Here is a 25,901-nt window from a genome sequence, read left to right on the forward strand (position 1 = left end):
CTTGCTTTATGTAAGAATATTACGAAAACGTTGCGCTGAATCGTTAGGCCTTAAATTGATAAATATCGTATCGGCTGCTCATGAAGAACTGAGGCCTTCACTTCCACATCTTGAAGCAGAAATCACTTCTCCTCTTCAAGGCTGACCAAACAAGGCAACCGGCATTTTGAGATGATACCAACCCAAGAGCAATAAATAAACTAAATCCTCCAACTCTAGGACATATCTGAAGCAACCTTCCTTCATATCAGTGATGCCACATTTCATTCCTACCAGCATATTAACACAACTTGGCTCCCTGCCATCCTATATTGCTGTTCCTTGGGCTGACAGCCCTCCCCACCCCCGCGAGACTTTCAACCTGTCCAAAACAATTGTCAGACACAACATAAGACGTGATGGCGTTAGTGAGACAAACAAGAAGCTTTTTATTTAGACCTTGGATTGAATCACACTGGTGGAACAAGCAGCGAACTTATTGCCGCTGTGATGTCTTACTGAGCATGGGTGCAAAAGCAAAGAAAATCCTTCCCAAGTGATCATTTCAAACATCTAAATTACCTCTTAACTTTACATTTTTACACAAAAGCTGACAACAAAAAGTCATTAAAACAAAGAAGCAGTGAGACAGTGAACTGAAAGTGAAATGAGATTTTTTAAGTTGACTTTCCTTTTCAGTTTAGTATTATCATTCAAATCTTTCTGATGGACAAAGTATTCAAATTATAAATTATAATTGTGGCTTTGGGATAAGAAGATGCAAAAATGAAGGATGGCTACACAAAAGGCCACATTTCCACCAAGTAGTTCCGCACATTTGAGTTTGGCATGCGACCAATGCATATTTGGATGCAGGCTGGATCTGGTGATCGGTTAACTGAATTATTACGGTCATCAGCATCATGAAGCGAATAACACAGATTGTGTTTTGTCAAACAAGGCTCGTCTGTTTTGGGAATAAAGAAAAATGCCACATGGCAAGCAGAAGTTGTAGAGCATTAAACTCCTTTTGTTGTCTTGGTATGAAGCAATGTCCAGCAGTATTTTGACAATTGCAATGTTCAATATTACTTTCTACAATTGATTCAAAATACCGTCAACCAATCAAAATTTTATTTGGGTAATGGTATGCCCCAGTAGCAGATGGGAGGCGCGGGTTACGGGTCGTCAGAATAAGGAAAATCAAGGCACGCTTGTACGCGCCTTTCAGTTTCATGTGTCTTCATACACAAACAGTTGGTAGTGGTGCTTTTGACACATTTTTTTTGTTCAATTTTGGTTGTTTGCCCATTTCGTGAGTAGGTTCATTACACGCACGAGGGCCGATTTGTGGGCCGGACTAAAATCAACCCCCGGCCTTTGTTAATGAAACCCTTTTTAAAATGCGTCACCCCTTGGCTCAAAAATTGCCGACCGCCCACGTGATGGACGACCCAGCTCCGCAAAATGCATGGTGCTGCTTTCACAGAATATTTAGGGTCCATAGCAAAAAACGCAAAACGTCTTGCATCATAAAATATTTGTTGGATCCAACTGTATGCATCCTACACAGCCACAAGAGTCAATATCACCACAAGGTGCATTCAAGACTTCACCATTTTAGCCCCCAAATGCTGAGCATTTCCTTTGAAATAAAATTGTAATAAGTAGATGATGTTCTGTTAGAAATGCAAATCGGTCCCACTCCCACACATTTTTAAAGTTGTGTTTTATTCGTATAAACTAATTGCACATGAACAGGAAAATAAGTCAGCTTGCTGACTGGGTGGACAATGACAAGGTGGACGTTTTTTGGAAATATTTTCCTTTAATGAGCAAATGATGCACCATCACTGAACAAGATGATTCAAGTCGCAAGATGTGTACTGTCTAAAGCTGTGCCTTGAGATACGAGTGACCCGCCTTTGCGTTTTTCAACATACCATTGTTGGGACTTTTTTTTTTTTTTTTTTTTGCTTGCGAGCGCAAACTGAAGATATGAGTGCAAGTTAGTTAACAATAAGCAGCACTTCAATTCTTCATAAAAAGAGGCTTCAAGCAATTTAATGCAACTCCCATCTTACGTTAGCAGTCAAACTAAACATAAAATAACAACCTGTGTATATAAAACAAGCCCAAAGTCGCAAAAACATAGCTTGGCCTTTAGCTTCCTAGCGTAATGCTGTTAACACATAATGGGAAACATAACCCTCTATGCCCGTGTTTCTCAACATTTATTGAGCCTAGGCACGCACGTATTACACACAAAAACAAATAACAGCACATCACTTAGCAAAAAAAAAAAGTGTTTATACAGATTGTGTACCTTAAGTCATCCAGTGGAAGAGCATTTAATTGTTTTGCCTGTTACTATGCATGGTTGGCATTATTCGAAAATTGTACATTCTCCGTCAAAATAAGTGATATTTGATCATTTTCCACGGCACACCTGATGATCACTCATGGCACACTAATGGTTCAGAATCACTATTTGAACACAGTGCGGGGCAACGCATTTAGACATTCACTGTAATAGCACTTGTGTTCTTTATCCTCTGCAAGGAGCTGAGACAAGCTGAGCTGTCCATGTATAGTATACCTGTCTGTCTTTTACTGCCACCAGGTGGCCAAGAAGAGCAGCAGCAGAATGGCCATTCAATTAAATAGATGATGCAATATTATAATGCGCTATTTCATGAAAAATACACATGAAAAAGTATGCAGTTTTTTTGGAAGGCTAATTTGAGATGTGGATGATTTGAGTTAGGACATGGTCACAATCTGAATTAAACTTGTATCTCAAGGCAACACTGTAAAATAAGAATGTCTTAAAATATTAGTATCAGTTTCTATTTCACTATTACGGAGTGAACATGTTAAACTTGACAACACTGAGCTACACAATATGAAACATGAGTGGAATTATCACAGGTCAAATGTTTTTTACCACATTTTTTTGATCAGAGCTGCAAGTAAACTGATCTCGATTATTTTTTTACGCCGATTCCAAATCTGCCCTTGTGTTTTCTCGAGAACATCAAGATTTATAAAAATAATAACCTCAAGGTATTATTTCATATATAGTCATATATTTAGTAAGACTTATAAATTAAGGGTTAGGTTCAGCAAGAGGGTCATTTTTTTTCTGATTTCATAAGTCAAAATGTAGAATCCAAAACGAAAACCAGAGGTGCTATCATTTTTTTAATTTATTTTTAAAATCTGAGTCACAACTACCTTTATGGACACAAAGCCATGTCTGATAAAAATTTGCCGCTGACCATTGTATTTCTTTCAGTCTCGACTGAAGAAATCTGACCAAAGTGACTGTTTTTAACAGTAAAGCCTTACAGAAAATAATCTTGAATTAAACCACTTTTTAAACCCAGTAGTCAGCAGAGCAATGTGTGGGGACATGCCAAGATCATGTACAGCCAATTAAAAAAAAAAAAAAAGATTTTCATCTGTGGTATGTGAGCATATGTATATCAGAGGCACTTTAGAGTGATATTGACCCATAGCCATCCTACACGTACAATTCATCAGAGTTTGCGATTTCAAATTGCGTAATGGTGAGCTGAGCTGAAATGAACTGTACTAGTTGGTGGAAAGAGTTACTTGAGTGAACACAGCACAGCTCTGAAAGCCTGCGTGAGGCGGAAAGCGAGAAGTTTTGAAACCTCCCGCTGAACTTCAGACGGGGTTAGGTAGAGAGCGATCAGGTCGAACCGAGGGGAAAAAAAGAGAAGGGGAGGAGAGAGAGCGAGCGAGCGAGGTGTTCAGTTCTTCTTCAACTCAGCATCATCGGGTGGGCTCACTTCCACTTTTCTCTTGCCCACATCTTTCCAGTTGGTGCTCAGGACTGTACCATTTGACTCCGTCTGTACAGGCAAAGAAAAAAAATAAATCACTGCAGTGGAGTGGGTCAGCTATTTCATTAGCAGTCTAGTTATGCAACACCTCTCTGCTTCAAAACGCTTACATCTGAAATTAGTTGACGACAGCAGTACTGGTTTTATTCATTTAAAAAAAAAAAAAACACTTGAGGGCTTAACCCGACTCAGAAGATTTGGTCGGATGACAGTCAGCACTTCATGCTGATGAATTGACTCATATGGGAAAAGGCCAAAAGTTTTTCTTCTGAACACGTCATGCACAAAAAATATTTCCGCCCAACTACTTCAAACAACTCGCACTGCGTTCCTGTTTCAGTTGTGACAACTGCACACATTTGTCTCCGTTGAGAATTTAGTAGGAAACGGTACAAAAAAGTTAAGCACAATCAAGTGCGTTATGAACATGCGCGAACCCCTGCAGCAACGTCCTCCAAGTTAAATGAGAGAAACAACACCACATTCCACAAACTGTCAGATTGCTGCACCGAACGCATGGAACCTCTTAAAAGGAACGAAATCTGGACTGTGATGCTGGTTGACCTAATTTGGTCAAACTTCTAAACAACAATTGCCCCAGAGAACAATTCTCAGGTTCAAACTTTCCATTCTGTTTTCATATCACTGGTACGTTTCTATGGCCTCATCACAGAGAATATGCGACCTTTTGGAGACTGTATTTTGCAGTACATGATAATTTTTCAGTTTTCTATTTTTGTCACAGTGCATTACTTCACACCAAAGCCTACTAAATTCAAATGAGAACCGACTCTGTACATGGGGTGCTGTAAATCTCTGCTGGCAGGGAATGAAAGTTATTTTAAGATTTGCGTAAACAAGGAAAGGGTTAGCAGGCGTGACGAGGGCCGAATTTTGTTGTTCGATGACTAGTTTCCCTACTACCTATTTAGTCGCACTCACAAAAGACTTGTTCATGGCGCGCCTGATTTCGTCCGAGCCGTCTGCGTAGATTTGCTGGAAGAGCTGGTTGAGCGCCGCGTCGCCCTCCAACTTCTCGTTCTTCTCCTCCTCGTTAATGTCCACCACCATCTTGTCCCAATTGCGGCTGAGGTGGGTCGATGTCGGGTACTCATCTGTTAACAACAATGCAAAAAGAACTCTTGAATTGTGTATAATGAGCACAGGGTTCCAAGTCTGCTTGGACTGGCGTCTGTCTGTTGTTGGTTTGCTGGCTGACAGCCACCATTGCCGGCTAACGGCTAGCCACGGAAGACAGCATTTCTGGCCATGGGGTGACATCCCCTGTGTCTCCTCAACATGGAACAAACTGGTTTCTAAAGGCTGCTGTGTGGTGAAGCTCATCAGCAAATTTGCATTTTGTGACAATGAGACAGAGCGTATACATTTTTTTTAAATTCATCTGAGTGACCTCTTTGTATATATCCCATATTATAACATCGAGACGTGTGACTATTAATTTGGTTTTTTTTTTTGGGCTAACTTTAGCGGTTGCAGATTTTAACCAGGTGCGTTCTGGAGCCCAGAAATGATGGTAGCTTTAATGATACGTTAAAAAATAATAAAAAGTTAGTTTTAAGCTTTTAAATGCATGTTCATCTGTTAACTTGCATATGGTCAGAAAAGTTAGTTTCTTTTTTTTTTTTTTTCAATCATTTTGCGTTTCAATGGAGAGGGCTCACATCTTTGGATTTCTGTATTTCTTGCAAAGCCGCAATAACAGATGAATGGGAAGGGTGATGCATGTAATCCAGACGCAGATTTGCATAAATAAGGCACCAAAAAAGCGGCAGACATATTGGGGGCAAGTGTGGACCCAAAGCAGGGTGATCTCATAATATGGTATGTCAACGCTTGTGTTCAAATGTGACAGGAGTAAACATGACATGAGGTTGAGCGGGTTGAACGCAATGGATAGTCTGATTGCAAACTTCAACTTTTCCATCTGCATATGCGCTTGCACAAGCAATTAATCCTTTTGGCAATAGAATGTGGGATAGAATACTAAATCATAAGCTGTCAGAACTCTCCTTTTTTGTCCACATTTTTGCAGTCACACTAATGAAAAAATGGCAGGCGAGCTGGACTGCCCACTTTTATTTGAGTAAAGAAAAAGATTTTTGGAATGAGGGAGGGAGGGAGCGAGAGCAAGTGAGGGAAATGAAGAGGAGGCTTAGGTAGGAGAAGCTGAGGAGGAGGAAAGTCAGTGGAGGTGGCACAAATGCAAAAACTATGGACTGACTTGGATTGAAGTGTTTGATGTTGGATTCCTGTCCCTCTCCCTCTAGCTTCTCCCATCTGATGGCATCCGTCTTCTTCATCTTCATCTCCACCTGACAGATGAGGCGAGGGGAGGGGGTGTTTGAGGGGGGGGGGGGGCGAAGGAACAAGGGAGAGAACAATGTGTAACAAAATGCTTTTCTTTGGTGCGTGGGGACAAAAATAACACTTCTATTAGAGTGACATCTTGAAGCTACATGACATCTGATCATTATTGAGGCCAGAGAGTGTGTCTGTTCTGAGCCACCATTGACTCGGGCTTGGTGAGAGTGTGCATTTGTGACTGAGAGAGAGAGAGACGGCGTTTGAGAGCGCGCGAGAACGACACATCGGGGATATGTGGGGGCACAGCTCAATCTCGTACCACACTGACAGACATACTGCACTAACGAGATGCCTGTCAGCCAGAGGGCTAGTGTGAAAGATGGAATGAGCAGGATATGTGTGTATGTGTGGGGGCATTATAGAACATCTGATCCAAATCATTACACCAAGAAAACATGAGAGGAGGAAAACAATGCAATGAGCGCTGGCCTGGACGTGCATTTAATATTGAGCTGCCCTGACAGGGCACATACCAGTGAAACACGCAAGCTACAGTCCATTGTAACCCCCCCGCCCCCCGCTTTGCCACGCCACCACCCATTAATGACGTGTGTCTGATATGTGCATGTGGAAGGCAGCGTTGGTTATGTCAGTGCAATTAGGGAACATTTCTGCTCCACTGGGCAATGTGTTGCTTCATTTATGAGGGTGCCAGAATTGGAGAGGGAACCGGAGGTGGACAAGTAGTGAAGAGGAGGCAGAGTGGCAAAGAGTGCAGACAGAGAAAAAAAAAAAACTGCTGCTACCTGACTAATTACATCAGGTTGGGGCTTTGGTATAGGTCCATCTCAGAGTCACCATTTAATGAAGGGAATTAGAAGGAACAAAAAATGTGATCTATTGGACGTTCTGGTTTAAAAACCACATAAAGCCTTTCCATGTTCTATAACATTTGTCCCCATCAGGGTCAAAGGTGAGATGCAGTTTATCTCAGTTGGCTTTTGGTGAATGTAGCGGCAACATTTATGTCACTACGTCAGCAGGGCATTAAAAGTCCTAACTCGTGCCTTTCTTCGACGGGCCTTTTAACCCAGCAACGACGACAACAAAAGAACGACGCCGTTGTAGTTGAACAGAAAAAGGCTTTGCTTTGATTCCACTTGAGTCGTCTTGAAAACAAATTATTACAAAACAACAAGGTCGATCGCGCGGTCAAAAAAGTTGTTGCTCGACGCCCTACTTATTTCCTAATTATCTTTACGTCAGCACCACGCTACTTGCGCTTTACGGCAGACCAAAAGAACGACAATTTTATGGAGCAGAGATACTTAAATATTCTTAATAAATGTACTTTTAGTTTAATTAAATTACAATAAAATAAAATATCAAAAATAATCCAAACAATGTATAACTGTTCAATTCAAATGGAGCACAAATAATTTAATATATAATTAACCAACACCAATTTATGGCTCTAACAGTGAGAGACTGGCTTTTGGTCATCAGTCAAATTTAGGGCACATATTCAGAAGACATCGGGATTAAATGGCCATTTAATTGTGCTTTCAACATTCTAATCTTACAAAAATGATTAATGTGTCCAACAGCGGTGCGTGTGTGCACACGTGCCCGACGATGTGTTTCTTGCCCAGCAAGCGTGTGACATGTGAGATTTTGCCCTCTATTGAGTGTGCTTTCTACTGTTAAACACCCCAGTTGGAGTTAACTGTCAAATTAAACAAACACACACAAAAAAAAAAACAACAAATTACACACTTTGTATATTTAACTACAAGACATGCTTCATTTAAAAAAACAAGTCCAGTGGTAATTCCTAAGGCAATGTAAAACCCCGTTACTCTCAGAAAATCTTTGCACGCATGGGGAGCCCTTGCAAACTCCAGACAAGAATGACAGAACAGATATTCAAACCTAAATTTCAGAACTGGTTCTGCAGATGTGGTCACCACTAAATGCACATTTTACTAATCCAAATGTGAGCATGTGTACGCCATAACCTGGCGATTTCAGTAAAACGCAGCGAGAATTGATTGATGTGAAAAAGTAGACAGACAACAAACGACAAGCTGAAAAATTTGAGCAATTGCAACTGTTTACAGTTCTTTACAGATTAATCTCACGCTACAAATTTATGATCTTTACCATTGTAATGTCACAAACCGATATCAATGAAATAATTCTCACTGCTCACTAAGAATAATCACCGCCTCACATCTGTCCCAAAACAAGAAAAATGGGGCAAGGAAAAAGCAAACGTCCTAAAATAAAAAAAACAAAACATTCCTAACCCGATGTCATGTTTTGCGTAAAAGAGAGTTTCCCACGGCAAGAAGTATTTTGTGTATTTTAAAAAAAAAGTCTGTTGCTCATTTTAGAACAAAGTCCATCTGAGTATGACAAACAACTACAATGAATCACAAATATTAATTTGAAAAAAAATTGCAGGTGACACCAGGGTCTCAAATATTTCTGAAGTGCTAAATGTAGTGGACTTTATATGTGTGCATGTGCATTTGTGTGTGTGAGTCTGTGTGTCCGTGTGCGTGCTCCTGGGCCATACAACATTAATCTGCTGCCACATCTGCGTTTCCTGGCTTTTAACGACATGGCAGGCCAGGCACTGTGCGCGTTTCCGTGTGGGTGACAGGCGAAGCGACGGCCCGTAAAGGGATGTGACAGCAGAACCACATGGAGGGCCACCACCCTCAGGACCTCAGGGGCCACACACACATAGACACATAAAAACACACACACACACACATGCTATTTACAGAGCAGCACTGGGGTCTTGTGTCACTCGTCAAAAGCCCCCTCCTAAGCATCTTCTTTTTTTCAGAACCCTGAGGATTTCTAAAGGCCTCGGCTGGAACAACACATTCAAAGAAATAATTCTTAACATTTTAAACACTAACAGGCATGACATTTGAAGAGGGAATATTGCCTATTTACAGAGATGAGTTTGGAAATGAATGTGGATTTATAAATGAGGATTCAAAGTCTTGTTAAATGTTTGCATGTGCATTAGTGTGTTTTTGTGCGCGTGCAAATATCAGCCGTCTGTTCTGATCAAGTACACTGGTGTGTAATTGGCTCCCCGATGTGGCGGCGACCCCTGTGGTTGGAATGTCTGTCGTGCTGGTCGACAAGAAGAGGTCATACTGACAATAACGTGCGACCAATGACGTACACTTGTAATGGGGAAGATGTTGCAAGATTACCGTTTAGCCTCTGCTTTCATATTTGAATGAGCGTCTATTCCCGGTTTAGCCTCGCTCAGATTAGATTCCTTTAAAGACAGCGAAAATGTTATAATCTTATATTATAGTGGCTTCTTAGCTTGATAAAAATAAAAAAAAATAAAATGGCTCCAGAAAACTGAAACGAGGCGCAAAATGTGCCAGAGATTGTGAGGCTCACTCGCTTGTCATGCAAAGCATGCAGACATCAGATATAGACTTTTTTTAAATTTTGGAATTCACTTTCCAATGAGTGAACGTGTGCTCTGCGCGTGTGTACATACCTAAGGGCCACGTAGACCAGAGGAGCCCAGTGGCCCAAGCACACAGTAGGGGCTTTGTAGGAAAGCCACAAAGTTTGAACACTCAAGGTAGGCGCATGAGTGAATGTTTGTACGGGTGTGCGACAGCGGTTAAGACAGGTAGTGTGTGCGTGTCATGAGGGCCCTTGGAGGCGAACAGAACAAAAAGTCAAAGGCGGGAAATATGGAGGTAAAAAATAAAAAAAGGAAGGGCTGCCTAAAATTAACGAAAGCTGAGATGTCTTTCAGACAGGACCCTTATTAAGTTGCTGCAGACATGCACCTCTGGTATGCAGTGTCAGCTGTTGCCATGGAAAAGCCAGGGAACTTTTTTGTGTCGATTAGCCTCGACGCAGCGCTCGGTAGCGAGTGGAGACAATGTGCACAAAGGAAGAGAAAGTTCTCTGTATCTATGACTGAACTCTGGAGGACATTCTAACAATTCTATGATTCTCTAACATTCTTCCCTTTGACCTCTGAAAGTGAGAAATATCTTTCATCACACTGGATTATTATTACAAATACAAACTATGAAAGAGCTTGACTTGGCTTTATTTTCCCACTATTCTTTGCAAAGGTTATACAGCCTAAATACCAAAACTGTCAAATTAATATTCATAGCAACACTACAAATATTATGAGTAAAGTTTGTCCCTTGCTGGACCCGCTGCAAAAGTCCTGGTTACAAAACACAAATGTCCGAATGTGAATAACATGAATAATACGACAATTCTCCACATGGCCACTGACACATTCTGATTGGATACAGTATAATCACAACAACCTTGTCAATAAAGATTGTTAATGCTGTTTATCATCTAGCTTTGTCTACAACGCCAAAAAACACATCTTCCCCGAAGTGTTTTTTTGTGTTATTTGCGCTACAACTGTCTCTGCCGTGTGTTGCAAGACAATGGCAAAAAATAAATGGGATGCCGTGCCTCACTACAATCACGTGTGGTTAGATTTATTTATTTATTTTTTTTAACCACATTGGCTAAGACTTTTCATGGTTTCCAGTGGCAACTCTGAAATTACACAAAAGAATGCCACAAAAATAATCTTTAGCCCGTACGCTCAGGATAAAACCTGACAGCGGGAAAAACTGTGAATCTGCACACATCAAACTATAATACCCACTAATTAGTTTATAGTTTTAAAAGAGTGCCCTTCGCGCTCATTAGGCCTGTAATCACTTTAAAAGTGCTGAAGAACTCAAATGAGGGCAGCCTGAACGACGGCATGAGCAGGACAGAGGATTTGAGTATACAGAGTGAATCCTCGACCTTATTGTGTACAGCCAGAGAGGATTTCCTCATTTCTTCTTCTTCTTCTGAGGGCTTTACCAGCATTAACGAATGACGGGCACTGGCAGCTTCTATTTTCTCTTATTATTTTATTTAAATACCGTTTTATATGTTAGATTTTAAAGTCATAATCAAGTAATGATCAGTTCCAGTTAGCTGACTACAAATAATGGATGTTCTAAAACATTTAGAAAAAAATGCTTTACATTTCCATTTTTGAGGTTCTTAAAGACCCGCGAGTCAGATTTTTAGAAAGAGTGGCAAAAAAATGTAAATCTTGTTGGTCAAATGTCATAACCTGTTTTCCTTGTACCCATATGAGTGTCGGGTGCTTATTTTCTCCCTGTCAACAAAAATTAAATCACCAGAAATACTGCAATGCATCAGAAATACACATTTAGGAAAATGAGATGCCCTCTGGTGAATAAAGCATTTCACACATTATATTACTAGTGCAAAATTACAAAGTGGTGCCTCTCAATCAACTCCACCCTGTTCCAAATTATTATGCAAATTCCGCTTTTCTCGAGATTTTTACAATCTACAAGGCAGCAACTGTTTAACCAACCCCCCAAAAATATATTTTTGTTCAAATGCACTGTTCCATAAAATTATGCACAACAGAGTTTTAAGACATTTTATAGGTTATAAAGACAGAAAAAGTATTTTTTTGTATTTGGAGCATTTGGAGGTTGTACCTCCTGAAATTAAAAGCTATTCCAATAAAATAAATAAATCGATAAAGCTCACGTTACATTTAAGCATGGGACCTCTTATTTGGTTGCTATTTCATAAATCTCGAGTGTTTTTGGACAGCTTTTGCTTTAATCTCTTTCCAGAATGTCAGATTAGTGTCCCAGAGATTCTATTTGGACAGGATCCGCCTAGCAACCTCATCCACCTTTAGCTACTGCCTCCTCCCCTCATTGACCTGATCTCAATAGGTTTGATGTCAGGGGAGGGTTGCATTCACGCACAAGATTCTCACCTTTTCTGACTATAGCAGCCCATGATGCAGAGGAATTTCCAGCATCATAAAATGCATGCTCATGCAAGAAAATGGTTTTGTATAGCCAAGTTCTATTAATATTTTACCACTGAAGAAAGTAGTCAGTGAAAAACGAGACAATTTCGGGACCTCAAAGGGACCGAGCGCCCCCATGATTCCAGCTCCAAACATGACTCCTCAACTTTTCCATTGGCGTTGCAGACTTGTTGGGACATGGTGGCCATCCACCAACCGTACACTATTCCATCCATCTTGACTATCCTTGGCAGTCATCAGCGAACTATCTGATACCGCAAGTAATACCTCTGCCTCAGTGGCTGCTTCTGGCATAAAAGGCGAGAAACTCATGATGGGCCCCCATGCAACCTTGACGTCAACCCTGTTCAGAAGCATCCACAAGCAAAGATCTATGAGGGTGGGAGCTAGTTCACATCAAAACAGCAGCTTCGGGATGCTATTCCGATATTCTGGAAAGAGATTTAAGCAGAAGCGGTCCAAAAACTAAAAATTCAATGGATGCAAGATTTACAACGCTGCTGCCAAATTGGAGGTCCTCTTAACTTGATATGTTAAGATTGTTTTCATTGTTATGCTGGAAATAAGAAAACAAAATAATACATTTCGTTCTCTACAACCCACAAGATGTCTTGAAACACTGCTATGCAGAATAATTTGGAAAAAGATTCTGTTATAATTGGGAGGTTTGTTTGAAGGTATTCAAATTCTCTCACAGTTCATGATATTTGCAGACTATTTCTGGAAAATAAAAAACCAAGAATAACATTTTGCACAATAATTTAGAACGTGGTGTACAATCAGTTCCAGGATGTTGATCAAACTTTGATTTGGTTGCCTTCAAAAAACTTTATATCTGGAATAATTTGCTCTGGAATCACAACAGCTGATTGTGAATGCCTAATTGTACAAGATATGCATAAGAAACATTTTTACATTAATTGTCCCATCTGCACATTTTTATCGTCAAAATCAGGTAAGTGTGCCTGTGCTTCTGTACACACCAAACCAGTCGTCTTGTTCGCGTAATACATTAGTTAAAAAGTAAGCCCACAAGCTGTCAAAATTCAATAGAAAAAATATCATTAGCCCTACTTTAAATGCAGGTTTATCGCTACAGGTAATTCTCATGCACCAAGCCCGCTGTGCTTATATGGCGACAGGTTCCTAACAGTGACAATGAAGGCTTTAAAACTGTCGTGTCGCATGAACCCGTCATTCAGAGGCAAGCCCTAATTAAAATCAAGGCAATATCCAAGGAAAGAAAAAAAAAACACACCCAATTTCAACATCCTATCTTTGTGAAGCGGGACTTCCTGCGATTTTGGTGTCCAAAACTAAATTAGAGAGTAGACTGGACATAAGTAACTCTCCCCGCATGACACTGTGGCCAATTGTCCCAATATTGGACGGAAACAAACGCAGCATTCAATATAAACGTGAGTGGTATTTTCAATGTGCACTTATCAATTATTGCTATTTGTGCAACTGACCTTAGTCTCAAAAAAGTTGGGGACCACAGCTCTTGAAGGTCCAGCTTTCAATTATTGAACACAAAATGGCAGTTTTGAGGTCTGTTTCTGCTTCATAATTGTGTCATCTCTCGCATTAAAACATTTTTAAAGTATATGACTCATTGAGAAACCAACACAGATGTCCCTTTAAAATAATCTTCCTTCATAAATGTTCACAGCCTTGTTATAAAAGCTGCTTGGAGGGCATATCCTACCTTCGTGTTGAGAATCCGGAAGTTGCTTTGTTGCGGGATGATGGGATGCAGAAGGTTGAGGTTGAGGTTGTAGTTTTCCCCGGACGCAAGCCTTATTGAGGCAGAGAGCTACAGAAACCACATGCATGTCAAGTGTATTTACACTCTATACAAAATGTCACTGAATTTATAATTTCAGAAGAATCATTCGCATAGATAAAATAAAAATGTAACTGCTTTATGGGTGCTATTAAATTATTCAATGCGCTAAATGCTCTCAAGAATATACATTGGATATGCTGAGTGCCACAAGCAGAATTCTGCTGCTGTCCCCTTCAGCCGCAGACTGATTACAAGCGATAGAAGGTCAGACAGCTCCTAACCGTCTGCCACTCATTGGGAGTGGATGGGTGGCTTGCTCGCTTACAGTGACACAACCTCGGCACTGTCCCAAATCGCCACACTTATCCCAAGCCAAAAGTTGCGCTTATAATCCCACATGACCAGAAACTGCACACGAGTGGCTAATTCCGTCTCTGCCTGAAGTTTTGCTCAGCACACAAAGCTGAAAACACAGTGGCCCTGATTCAATCGGGCCTAAATGAATCCAAGAAATAATTCATCTGGGACAAAAGCTTAGACAGTTAGCTAGTCGCTTTTGGCAATTCTTAAAACAATCAGAGCCTTAATATTCATGGCATCAAGAATTCCTGTGCCGTCTGTAGGTATACGGCTGCAGCACACTCATCCACTGGGGAAAAGAAATGGAACTCTTGCCTTTCATCTTTAATTTCCTTTGTATATAGTGACCTAATAAAACCCCAAGCATATCTGCCTTCGCACCACAGAGGGAGCTTTGGTGTGAAATACAGATATGTGGTTTAGAACGAGGATTTCTTGGGGGTAAACTCCATTTGTTATTATTATATTATATGAAGAAAGCCAAAGTTGTTCCCTGGGGTGCCCCTGCAGTCAGACGGGAAGAGTAGAAATCGAAAGGAGCGAGGAAGACTGTTGTCCCTGGAGGCGGAGGCCCAGTGGGGCTGTTCCGAGATCAGTTGCACCTCCTAGCTTCAGACAATTAGGAGGTTGCCGAATGTGGAGAGGGTAAGTTCTTCTTAGATCTGTACTTTGGGGGCAACGTTAACGACACCCCACTAGAAGCATAGTTGGCCTGTGGGGAATGTGCAGTGGTGGTTTATTTACGGGCACGACAAAGTCATACTTTCTGTCAGTTCAGCCTGAATGCCACAAGAAAATACAGTAATTCTGTAACGTATCAGATGCGCCAATTACACGAGATGCTGCACCCATAAAAAGCCGGACATGTTTAAACTCCAGAAGGCATGCTTACCTCTTTTTCCAGGAAGTTGACACAAACACCGTCTTTTGGTACATTTCTTGCCATTATCGAGATGATGACTTGAGATTCTGTTTGGTACCAGTCATGTCTGCAGGAGACACACAATGAATGAACGGTCTGAAATTCATTCAATACGTCCACTAAAGCAAACTTCAGTCAGAAACAAAGATCAGAAAAATTGGATTATATGTACAGCAATCCACAGCCTAGTTGCAGTTTGTGAATTCAACCATAGGCTTTTTAAAACAGTTGCCACATTGTTAAATTTGGGCACCTGCAGACCTTGTTGAAATAAACCACTCGGGGGGGGGGGGACTGCAATTGTGGTGACCCTGTTATTTCTGAAGTCATGTGCGGCGGCGTCATACTAATTCCGACGTCATGCAACAGAGGTTTGGACCTTTAAGTGACAGTAAGAACACCATCTTTAGTGCATTTGAGATGGCTTTTAATATGAGGGTAATTTTGCTGAAAATTGACGTCATTTCCAGCCCCCCCAAAAATCAGTCCAATTGTTATTGTAAATCCCTATTCTTCATTGCCCTTCACTGGACTAGACTGCAAAAAACATCATAATCTTGAGTTTTATACAGTAAACGTCATTACAGTACTATAAAACTGAAGAGTATTGTAAGCGTGTATGTATGCTGGCTTTTAAGTGCATAACTTTAAGACATTTATTCTTGAAGGGGAAGTCAATTAAAAAAATGTTCTGTATGCACACCATACGTTTATATACATCGCGTTTTGATTAACATTTCATTCGCGGAATAAGAATTAAGGTGATTAATCCACCTGTTTACAGGGTTTGGTCACATGACATTCGCAACGCAAGCTCCAAGGCACTTTGACGTTAATTTCAGTCGACAGCACGAGGCGGTGCTGCATGGAATGTTAGCATCCTTGGAAGGCTGAAAATGGGAGGATTAATCGCCTTGATACTTATTCCACGAATTCAATATTAATCAGAATACTGCGTTTAGAATAGTGGGGCCACACATATTGCAAAGAAAAGTTTGGACTTGGCCTCCGCTACATAGGTACAGCAGTTAAGATGCCTGCAATTAAAATGTGTTTAGGGACCATATTTTGGAATATATTTGCGACTTCAACTGTTAAGTGATTCTTAATGTTTTTGGGGGCTGTGGGTGACAAACGCTCTAGGCCACAATTTTTCATCAGTGTTCATGGGCTACATTGGAGCACACAAGTCCTATCCAAATGTGTGACAAAATGCAATTTTGATTAGAGAGGGAAAAAAAAAAGGCTATTTAGATGTTGATAAAATTGGAGCATAATGTACATATGTGCTCTTAATGCGTTTAATTTTCCATATATTTCTCAATGCATGTATAAAAGATCCACTATCCTAACCCAACAGGAAATGGTTTGAAGCAAACAAAAAAATAACCACATAACGTGACTGTTTTTCCAGTGCAAAGGGCTCTCTTGCATAAAAATGATCATTCAAGGAGGGTACAAAACTGATCAGTAAACCAACATTAAGGGTGTAGTCACATCTGCACTGTTTCTTTCACTTCAAACGGACAAGGGTTTGTTTCCCATGCTTGTCCGAACTTTTTATGCAAGGGTGAACACACACAAACAAATCCTGAAGCGGATCAAACAACCGGAACAAAACTCACTTTTTGAGGTGATCTCAGTGCTTTACCAAACGGATTGGTGTGGTTCACTTCGAGAGTGAATACAAACCAAAAATCTACTGGATACATGCACCTTTTTCGTCTCAACAAGCCACCGTAGCCAGGATTGTGGGAAAAATAAATATCCCATCGTAAATGTTGTACTCAAGTTCATACCCGAACCTCTGTTTTCCGCACAGCCATGTGGCGGCCGGCATTTTGTGGGTCATGGCACACAGAGCACCAAGACACTGTTCCAAAATTGGAAACAGCACATCGCAAAACCTGCATTAATGCTCATTATTTCATTATTATTTTGCAGCTCTAATCACAGCACCCGTATGCAGATCAGGAATGCAGCACATAGGAATTCCATGTTTTCCTCCATTTCTGGGTCTGTGCTCTGCGTGACGCCCTCGTCATCTGCCCAAGGGGAGCACCGATTGTCACATGCATCGAGGTGTTTACAGAATCTAGTTCACTTGCAAAAAGTACAGTCGGAATCCGGACCGCACCAAAGGAAATATAAATAATGAAATAAAATCGGCTTTTGTTCTGCACCAAACAAGCGGACAAAATGATTTTTCTGGTGTGACTACAGCCTAAGTGCAAGAACTCATTTTGTGCATTTTTTTCACAAATATCAACTCACTCAAATTTTATTATTGAGGCACTTGCAGGTACTCTAAATCAGCAAACAAATATTATTAGACCTACTCATGTTAAATAGGGTCGTAGAAAAAACTGTGTAAGCGGAACTAAGCCATGTAAACCATCTAGTGGTGAATGGTGATATTACAACTTAAAACTACAGTTTGTAGTTGCCACCTGCTAATTTTCCTCCTCACTTCATAAGTGGATTTTTCTTCTCCATTATCCCCCATTTTGAGAAGTTGTATAATTAATTTCCATAGGCATTCATATTGGAATTATTTGGGGGAGTTGTAAAAAACTAAAACTAAAACTAAAATTGATCAAGGCGCTGTTGCCCATCCTAGCTCTAGGTTATTCACAGTTTGCGGCAGCTATTGTTCTCCCACAAATAGAGGATTACTTTACATGCATCATTTTATTTGTTCGTCTATTTGACATTGTACATAGGTTTATTAAATCACACTGCGACTGTATCGGCATGTTCCACTTAGATAAAAACAAACCCATAAATATGTGGTTATGGAATACTTACTTCACTGGGGGCACTGCTGGTATTTGCTGCTTCCCCAAACAAACATGAAAAGAGAACAACATTCTAATGAGCAAGAAACAGCGTACAGAACAAAGAGAAAAGATATATACAATAATTTGTGGCTCTGCTGTACAGAGAGTAATTGTGTAATTGATGTGGAGGACAATGACTCCCCCAGGTGGCCATGCAGTGAGAAACTCACCGTGTCAACACTGCCGTTGTGCGTCTTTTCTGCAGGACGAAAAAAAGAAAAATCTGTTTGTGTGCCATGTACAAAGGTTTAATTCAAAATGCAAATAATTCAAGACTGACTTTTCCGCAATGTTTTTTTTCCACCAGGAGGGAAATGTTGACATGTATCACACAGAGTAAAATTTGCCAGCAGTTTGTTTACTGGCCCACCCACGCCCAATACCTCTAATAACCCTGTGAGCACGAGTGAGCCTGATCCCACTTCAATCAATCAAACATTATTCACTGACACCAATTTACAGAGAGAACACGGACAGTGAAGAGGAATGAGACGATAAGAAGCATCTTATGTTGTCTTAATCAGGTCATGAATGAGGGTGGGTACTTGTCTGCTGTCTTGGTGGGCTCATGAAGGGGATCAGTCTAATTGGGGCTCACTAACGCTGATTAATCACACCCCGCTGGGAGAAGCATGAAGCATGTTTGTCACAACTCGTTTACCCGCTATGGTCCTGACAACATGATATACAGCTTTCATTGAACCAAGCAGCTCTGCGTAAAGAAATTTTTGGTTGCAGAGTGGATATTAGAAAAAAAATATCTCCACTCCCCTGTTCAAATGGCAGGTTTTGTGATTTAAAAAAAAAAAAAAAACAATCCCCAAAAAATATAATTTCAAAACCTTTAATGTGACACAACGATACAACGAGATTGAAAAAAAAATATTTTCAGGAAAAATAAAAGATATATGCACATTTCTACTTTATTGAGAATATGGATGTGTTCAAAATAAACCAATTAATTAGAAAGTCATACAGTATATTATTGAACTATATCGGAATTTTTAATATTGTAGCGAATCATATGGAGGCAATATCATATTGTGACCTGTGTATTGAAGTACGTATTGCATCGCCAGGTTCAAATACAGAAGTTTCACCACAAGAGGTAAAGCATTGCTTAAACTCAAAAACAGGAAGGCCGTATCAGAGTTTGCCAAGAAACATCGAAGAGAGCCTGAACAGTTCTGGAACAAAGACTTATGAGACAAATGTCAACTTGGACCAGAATGACGGAAAAAGAAAAGTATGAAGAAGGGAAAGAACTGCTCATTATCCAAAGCATACAACTTCATCTGTGAAGCATGGTGGTGGTCATGTTAATGCATGGCCAGGTAAGGTTGCCAGTGGAACTTTATCTTTTCTAATTATTGATGATGGGACTGCTGACAAAAGCAGCTGAATGAATTTGAAAGTGTTTTGGGATATATTAATCATATTCAAACAAATGCTACAAAACCGCTTGGATGGCACTTCACAATGCAGATGGACAATGACCCAAAGCATACTGCAAAAGCAGCCATAGACTTTTTAATGGAAAACCAGAGTGTTCTGCAAAGGCCGAGTCAATCACCAGACCTGAATCCGACAACACTGAAAAGAAAATGCCCAAAGAACAAGTAGGAGCTGAAGACAGCTGCAGCAGAGGCCCGCCAGAGCATCACCAGAGACGAAACACATCGTGGGCTGATGTCCATGTTTTTGAATATGGGTACCATTTATTCATTCATCAAAAAACAACAACAACAAAATGACTTGTTTGGTCAATATTTGTTCCAAAAACCAAAATGAAACAATAGGTAATCCTGAATTTGTGCACAAAATGTAAAAAACAGATAACAGGCCATTTGGATGTTTCATGTACATCGGATATTGTCATCTGCGGCCAGTTGCGTTCACTAGTGGTAAAATTGAAGAGAAAAAGCGCTTTCTTTTAACTCGCAGGAGTGTGACTAATTTCTATTTTGAGAAGCGGGCATGAGCACACTTTAAAGCATAACTTGCTGAATATCTAAGCAATTTTCATGCAGTTTGGTTCGCTGCAAATGCCAGACATGGCGACAATACAAAATTCTAAATATGTGGGCATGAATATAGATGTCCACATGGATTTTGGTCACATTCGTTTTCATTTTTTTGAGGTTACTTAGTTTTTTTCCGACTGTCGGTGTCTTCCCCATCACAACAGCTGAAGCTGTAACAAAGCGCTTTACATAGAGTATGACATATTTGAATATGTAATTTATTTCAGCTGGTGCATACCTACTACCTAACCTAAGCACTGTATGTAAATATAAAATTATATACTTGCACAAATATGTACTTGTAGAAGTAGAATTCTTTACCAATATTGACACAAATTGCTTTGTTAGAAACCTCAGACGTGCAGTTATGACGAGACACACGGCTAATTTTGTGATTGGGCTTTCATAACTTATTACATTGTTTACAGTCAAGTGCTTTTGAGGTATAAAAACGCCATAGTAATGTGTCTATCATCTAAAATCACCAAGCGGCAAGTTAGATGGAAAATAATAGTAACAATAAATATGTAATATATCTCTAGGGAGTGCAGACACGATAAACGTTACTTTGAAAACTTGTTAGACTTAGCAACACTAAGGGGAAACAGGGTGAGGGGATCTTCGCATAAGTTTTTTTTTTTTGTTCTAAATAGTGTACCTTTAAATCACAAGCTTTATAACACTGTGGATAATACTCACCACCCAACATTTCCTCACATAGCTTGATCCAAATCTCAAATGATTTGTCAGAAACTGTCAGAAACACAAAAACAAAAGACACTCAATTTTTCCGATATAAACGTACACAAAAGATGTGTGTCGGGGCAGCTGAGGGTATCTGAAATGGTAAAATCAGGTGAGTAAGGGATGGAACTTCAAACAGTAAATAATGTTTCAAACTAATCATAGTTAATATTGTGTATAGTGTAATGTGTTAAGTAGCAGAACCCTTTTGCGACTCTTCTCCCCCAAAAAACAATGTGCTTTACGTTTAGACCGCAACTACTTTGCACTGTCTCATCTGTTGGACGGATTATTGTAACTGCAGCTACGCGTGTGAATTTAACATGTAAACAAAGAAGGTGGAGGCATCGAGAAAACCTTAATCCTCACCTCCACACTTTCCTGTCATGGAGAGAAGCCAGGGAATTGCATTTCTTTGATGTCTGAACTGTTTGAATTTCATGAACAGATTAGTTAAATGAGGCAACAGATCAGCAAAGATTTTTTTTTCTTCATACACTGGCACCAGAGGCGCTCCATAGTTTTACTGGAATTCCATCACCCCAATTTCATGGGGTCTTGCATTCGTTAAAATTAGGGATACAACTAATGATTATTGAAAATCGATTTATCTGTTGATATTTTATCAAGTAATTGATGAATCGTATTAAAATGTTTTAATTTCCATCTCTCAATTAAAAAACAAGACATGATCTCAAAGTGACAGAGCACAAACAAATTATGATTCAGTTACTGGCATGGCCCATAACATCTCGGAAAACAGGTAAAAATGTTGATCATTGATTTCCAATGTAAAAACAAACTATTAACAAAAACAATCAGGTCACTTTAATCAAGAAATTGATACTTAACCTTGTGAAGATGAAATTCTGAGCATTTGGACATTTTTTAATTAAAAAAGGTAGCCAAATGACTCATCGTTAATCAAACATAATTATTAATTAGATAATCAATTAGTTGTCCATTAATTGTTGCACCTCTAAATAAAGTACATTTGATTACTGATGGTTATAATTTCTAAAATCGAAAAGTACATAGAGCTGAATTTTTTCTGTACTGAAAAATATGAGCTGTTAAAACATTTTTTGTTGGTGTCTAGCTATGATTTATTTTATCATCCGGTCGGGACGGCCCATTTTTTACTAAAAAATTATGTATTTTTTTTCTTTAATCAGGAAAATGGTATTAGGTGCCTTTTAAATTGTATCAGTTTGTCTTGAAGGAATCGGTAAACAACTAACTATTCCCTCAAAGCTCATTTCTAGTCAGCAAATTGTTCACAGCTCGTTATATCGATTAGATTTCAATGTCTATCACCTTATTTCTGAGGTCTCTCAGGGAGAAACTGTTACATACGTGACTTCCTGTAAGACACTTCCGGTAGGAATTTTGGTATTCGTTACTGGTGATTTTGTTTCACAGAATATTTTATTTGAAAATTTTTCCTGGATCATAAGCTCCCATTACTTTGAGAAATGTCTTACACGGCTTGAGAACTTGTTGCGCTGTTGGCGTTGCACTAACAAGGCGAAGACGTCGGCTCTTTGACTACAAGAGAAATGTTTTGAACTGGCAATGCGGAGGAGGAGGAGGAGGAGAGTGTTGTCATAGCAATCGCTACATTTTCTAGCACCTACCTGGGGATAAGAATCACAGAAAAAAATTGTCTCTTCAGATCATTAACATGTTCCTGCTGTGTAATTTGAGACTACGCACTTAAGTTTTTTTAGGTGGTCATCCTTACTCCACAAGATCTCCGCAAGATCTTGCATGGAGCTCTCAACCGATTGCAATCAATGTGACATTTTGTCCCTTCGACTTTCGAATAAAGACGACAATAGACGTCACCTTCTCACCAAGTCTTTTCCTGGTTTTATTAATCCTTTCAGCCTAGTGCAAGTCTACAAATTTGCATATTTGACTGATACAGTGTATTACCATAACCAATTAACCGCCACAAAAATTAGATAGTTAATTAAGCAATTTGTAGAGAGCAGACTTCAGCAGAGGCTGAAATAATTCCCTACAGTGTATATATCAAACACGGCAGAGAGAAGGTGGAGTGCAAACAGACAAACAAACACATGATGCAAAACCATTACCCACCATTCAGTTGTTGTCCCTGAGTGAAGGCTGCATGGGCTGAATCATAGTGGTTCAGATGGTACTCTGCTATTCTGTAATTATGGAAACATTAAAAACAAATAGCTGGTAATGTTCCCCTGATTCAAAAAGCCAAAGTGATGCAGGAGAGTAAAGGGTTTACGGAATGTAAAAAGGACAATACAAGAGGATTAACCGTACTGAATAAAGTGGGTGCAAAATGAGGAATGTTATACGCATAATGAACTGATTACATTCTGTAAACGTATCAAGAATTATCTCAACAAACTCTATTTAAATTGAACTTCTCTTCTTGAGTATCAGACCTCCCCACCCAGAGTACACACCCCGTACGCATGAAGGCAAGGGAAAGTCCTGGATTCAGCTGCTGCGCTTTTTGGGCATCATTAACAGCACCTGAGAAAAGGTGACACAAATTATGCAGTCATATTTTTAAAAAAAAATACTGGTAGTACGTGCGACTCAAGGGAAAATGACAGAGGCAAATGCTCCGTTCAACTAAAAGTATCCTGAATGATACACATTTATTGTTCATGGAAGCCAATATTCTTACTATTCTACAATTAAAGTCATGTTTGGAAATACTGAAAGAGGCTGGAAAAATGCAGACTTACAGCTGTAGTTTTTTAGGAGTATGTAAGCATAAGCACGCTGACAGAGCCACTCAGTATTTTCAGAGTCTCCTTGCAAGGCCTCGTTCAGTGCCTTCAAAGAGAAAACGTTCATATTAGTAGTGCACATACAGAACTGAGCTTATTTCGAAAATGTTGGAGGAATTCAAGTGAGTTGATTTATAAATGCTACATAAATTCAAATGTTTGGTCCCAATGTCTGAAATCTCAGTAGAGTACTGAGCAATTCTTAAGATTGTATAACTTCTAAGTATTTACTGTTCCTCCCACATTCCAAAAACATGCACACTCTAAATTGTCTATGGGGTTATAGGGCTGCCACAAATAATTTAGTGAACTAATCACCAACAGTATTCACGATTAGGTGCCTAATCTGATCCTTTGTAAATTGCGGCATATCACACGAGAAGCCAGCAGCTCTTATTTAAACAGGGCTGCACACACAAGTGGCCCGCAAGTGTGCTTGTGTACTGATAGTCATGGGGGGAAAGAATTGAATTAGTCCAGAGAGGCGTGTTGCATAGTATGAACAACCGTTATAGAGGCCTGCTTGACTTTGCTGGCGCCAAACCACAAAACACTACATTATTAGCTGTAATCATTACAAGGGCAAATGTGTCGCTTCCCTCCACTGTGCAGGAAATAAAATTGCTGCTAACACGAGGACCACAGTTTGTGTTGCTGCAACTTACATTTAAAAAAAGAAGTTGCTAGAATGGTCAGAGAAGTCACTGATTAGAGTGATAATATATATAAATTGACAACACTGAAACCAAGTTGTTGCTTTTCTTCGCTTGCACTGCTGACAAACAAGCACGTCAAAATAAAAGTAGCACATAGTTGATGTTTTAGTTTGACTTCCAGGCTGCAGAGACAGTTGACTGTTGTTGAGTTGAATGTTTTTTTTTTTAATCAGTTAATCAGAAAATCTGTAACAGTACAACAAAATCGTAAACTCAAAACCGTGATCCAATCTGAACCATGACATTTTTTTATTTATCTGTCGCACATCTAGTATTTGTTTGGGTGTGTTTAAAAGCATATTAATACATATTTCTTTTAGATTATCTTATTATTCCAATAAGACTGGATTTGATTTTGATTTATAAATGTATGTGTGTGAATGGGAGGCTTTGTAACGAGCTTTGGACACTATATGGTGCTATGCAAATGCAAAATGTATTTTTATTAATTTTTTTATTCCTGGTATAAACTACTAAAGGGTGTGCTTCAACACTTAATCAAGGACCTTACTTCTCCCACTTTAAAGTACCATTTAATTAAAATTTGTCACCTTAATATACTTTTCCTTTGGCTTAGTCACTTAGGATGACTATGTTTACATCACAAGTTACCATGGCGATGTGTCCCATTTGAAGCAAACCTATTGCGGGCCTTACATACTGACAAGAAATCTAACGTTACCTCATAAGTGCTCTTCTACATATGAAGATGGATGATGAAATGAATCACAAACAAATATCACTGCACAAGACACAACGAGGGTGCGAGGCTACCTTCGCTAACTGGGCTAGCTCGTGACAATCAAAGCCAACGCTAACGTGAGATCGCGTGCAAACAACTTTCTTGTTAAGCTACATTGCTAACCGCTACGTGCCACCACGACCACTTGCTAATCAAAGATATGATACCTGTTTTTAAAATGAGTTTCAAGCAAGTAATATTACCTCGAGAGCTTTCTGTGGGTCTTCGTCAATGAGGCTGTCAGGGAAACCGCTAAACCAGAAGGAAATAATAGCAATTCAAGAGCTAAATAGTGTAGCGCATGCAAAATCGTGTAGGAAGATAAATGTTGTCTAGTTATTATTATTTTCATGATTATTATTTGACTTACAGTTCAGTAGCCATTGCGTTGCGTTGCGGCTAGTAGCACAAGTAGCGCACTATTTTTGACAGCACACCTCTAATGTACTTCCGCTGAAGTTGCTAGAAGCCGGAAGTAAACGTTTTTCTTGAGGACAGCTAGCGTGAAATAAATTTTTACTACCATTTACGTTTAAATAGTCTGGTGTTGTGTTAAGCCACTTTGTAAAAATACGTGTGTTTGGATTGGAAGTTTGTCATGTTGATAAAAACGTATGTTAACTTCAAATGTTTATTTTTTTTTATTCTTTAGTTATCTCAGTGCCAGGCAATCAGCAGCTCCAGAGGAGACACCTGTGGCCCTCATCCTTCCGCAGTGGCTCTCAAAAATAAAAAATAATAAAATGAGGAAATCAGTACTTATATAAATTTGCACTTTCCTCTGATCGCTTTTCAAATGGCGGATAATTTACGTTTGTTTTTTTTATTTAATTTTGACATTGACTCTTTTATTTAAACGAGCATTAACCATAATTTCAGAATTTGTGTAACATT

At 39.5% G+C, this 25,901-nt stretch overlaps 1 protein-coding gene across 1 annotated transcript; it reads right to left on the reverse strand.

The window, feature by feature from the left end:
- Nucleotides 1-404: 404 nt before the first annotated feature.
- On the reverse strand, nucleotides 405-25,521 carry sugt1 (SGT1 homolog, MIS12 kinetochore complex assembly cochaperone). The gene is made up of 13 exons (XM_088311519.1): nucleotides 25,378-25,521; nucleotides 25,211-25,259; nucleotides 23,505-23,595; nucleotides 23,217-23,286; nucleotides 22,873-22,943; nucleotides 20,722-20,775; nucleotides 18,169-18,197; nucleotides 17,967-17,992; nucleotides 15,129-15,225; nucleotides 13,796-13,903; nucleotides 6,094-6,184; nucleotides 4,794-4,966; nucleotides 405-3,860 (listed from the first exon to the last, which is right to left on the reverse strand). Exons 1-13 carry the CDS (start codon nucleotides 25,389-25,391, stop codon nucleotides 3,759-3,761), a joined length of 975 nt encoding a protein of 324 aa, XP_088167645.1. The 5' UTR covers nucleotides 25,392-25,521; the 3' UTR covers nucleotides 405-3,758.
- Between the last annotated feature and the right edge of the window lie 380 nt (nucleotides 25,522-25,901).

This window comes from Idiotropiscis lumnitzeri, chromosome 12 (assembly GCF_059441095.1).
Source record: "Idiotropiscis lumnitzeri isolate Australia: NSW breed Sydney's pygmy pipehorse chromosome 12, RoL_Ilum_1.0, whole genome shotgun sequence".
In the NCBI taxonomy this organism is placed as follows: domain Eukaryota; kingdom Metazoa; phylum Chordata; class Actinopteri; order Syngnathiformes; family Syngnathidae; genus Idiotropiscis; species Idiotropiscis lumnitzeri.

What these genes read in the sequence shown, in the direction of transcription:
- sugt1 (XM_088311519.1), bottom strand. An exon ending in TCAACTTCCTGGAAAAAGAG is followed by an intron (nt 13,904 to 15,128) that starts GTAAGCATGCCT and finishes TGGTTTCTGTAG; the next exon opens with CTCTCTGCCTCAATAAGGCT. An exon ending in TCCGGATTCTCAACACGAAG is followed by an intron (nt 6,185 to 13,795) that starts GTAGGATATGCC and finishes CTCATCTGTCAG; the next exon opens with GTGGAGATGAAGATGAAGAA.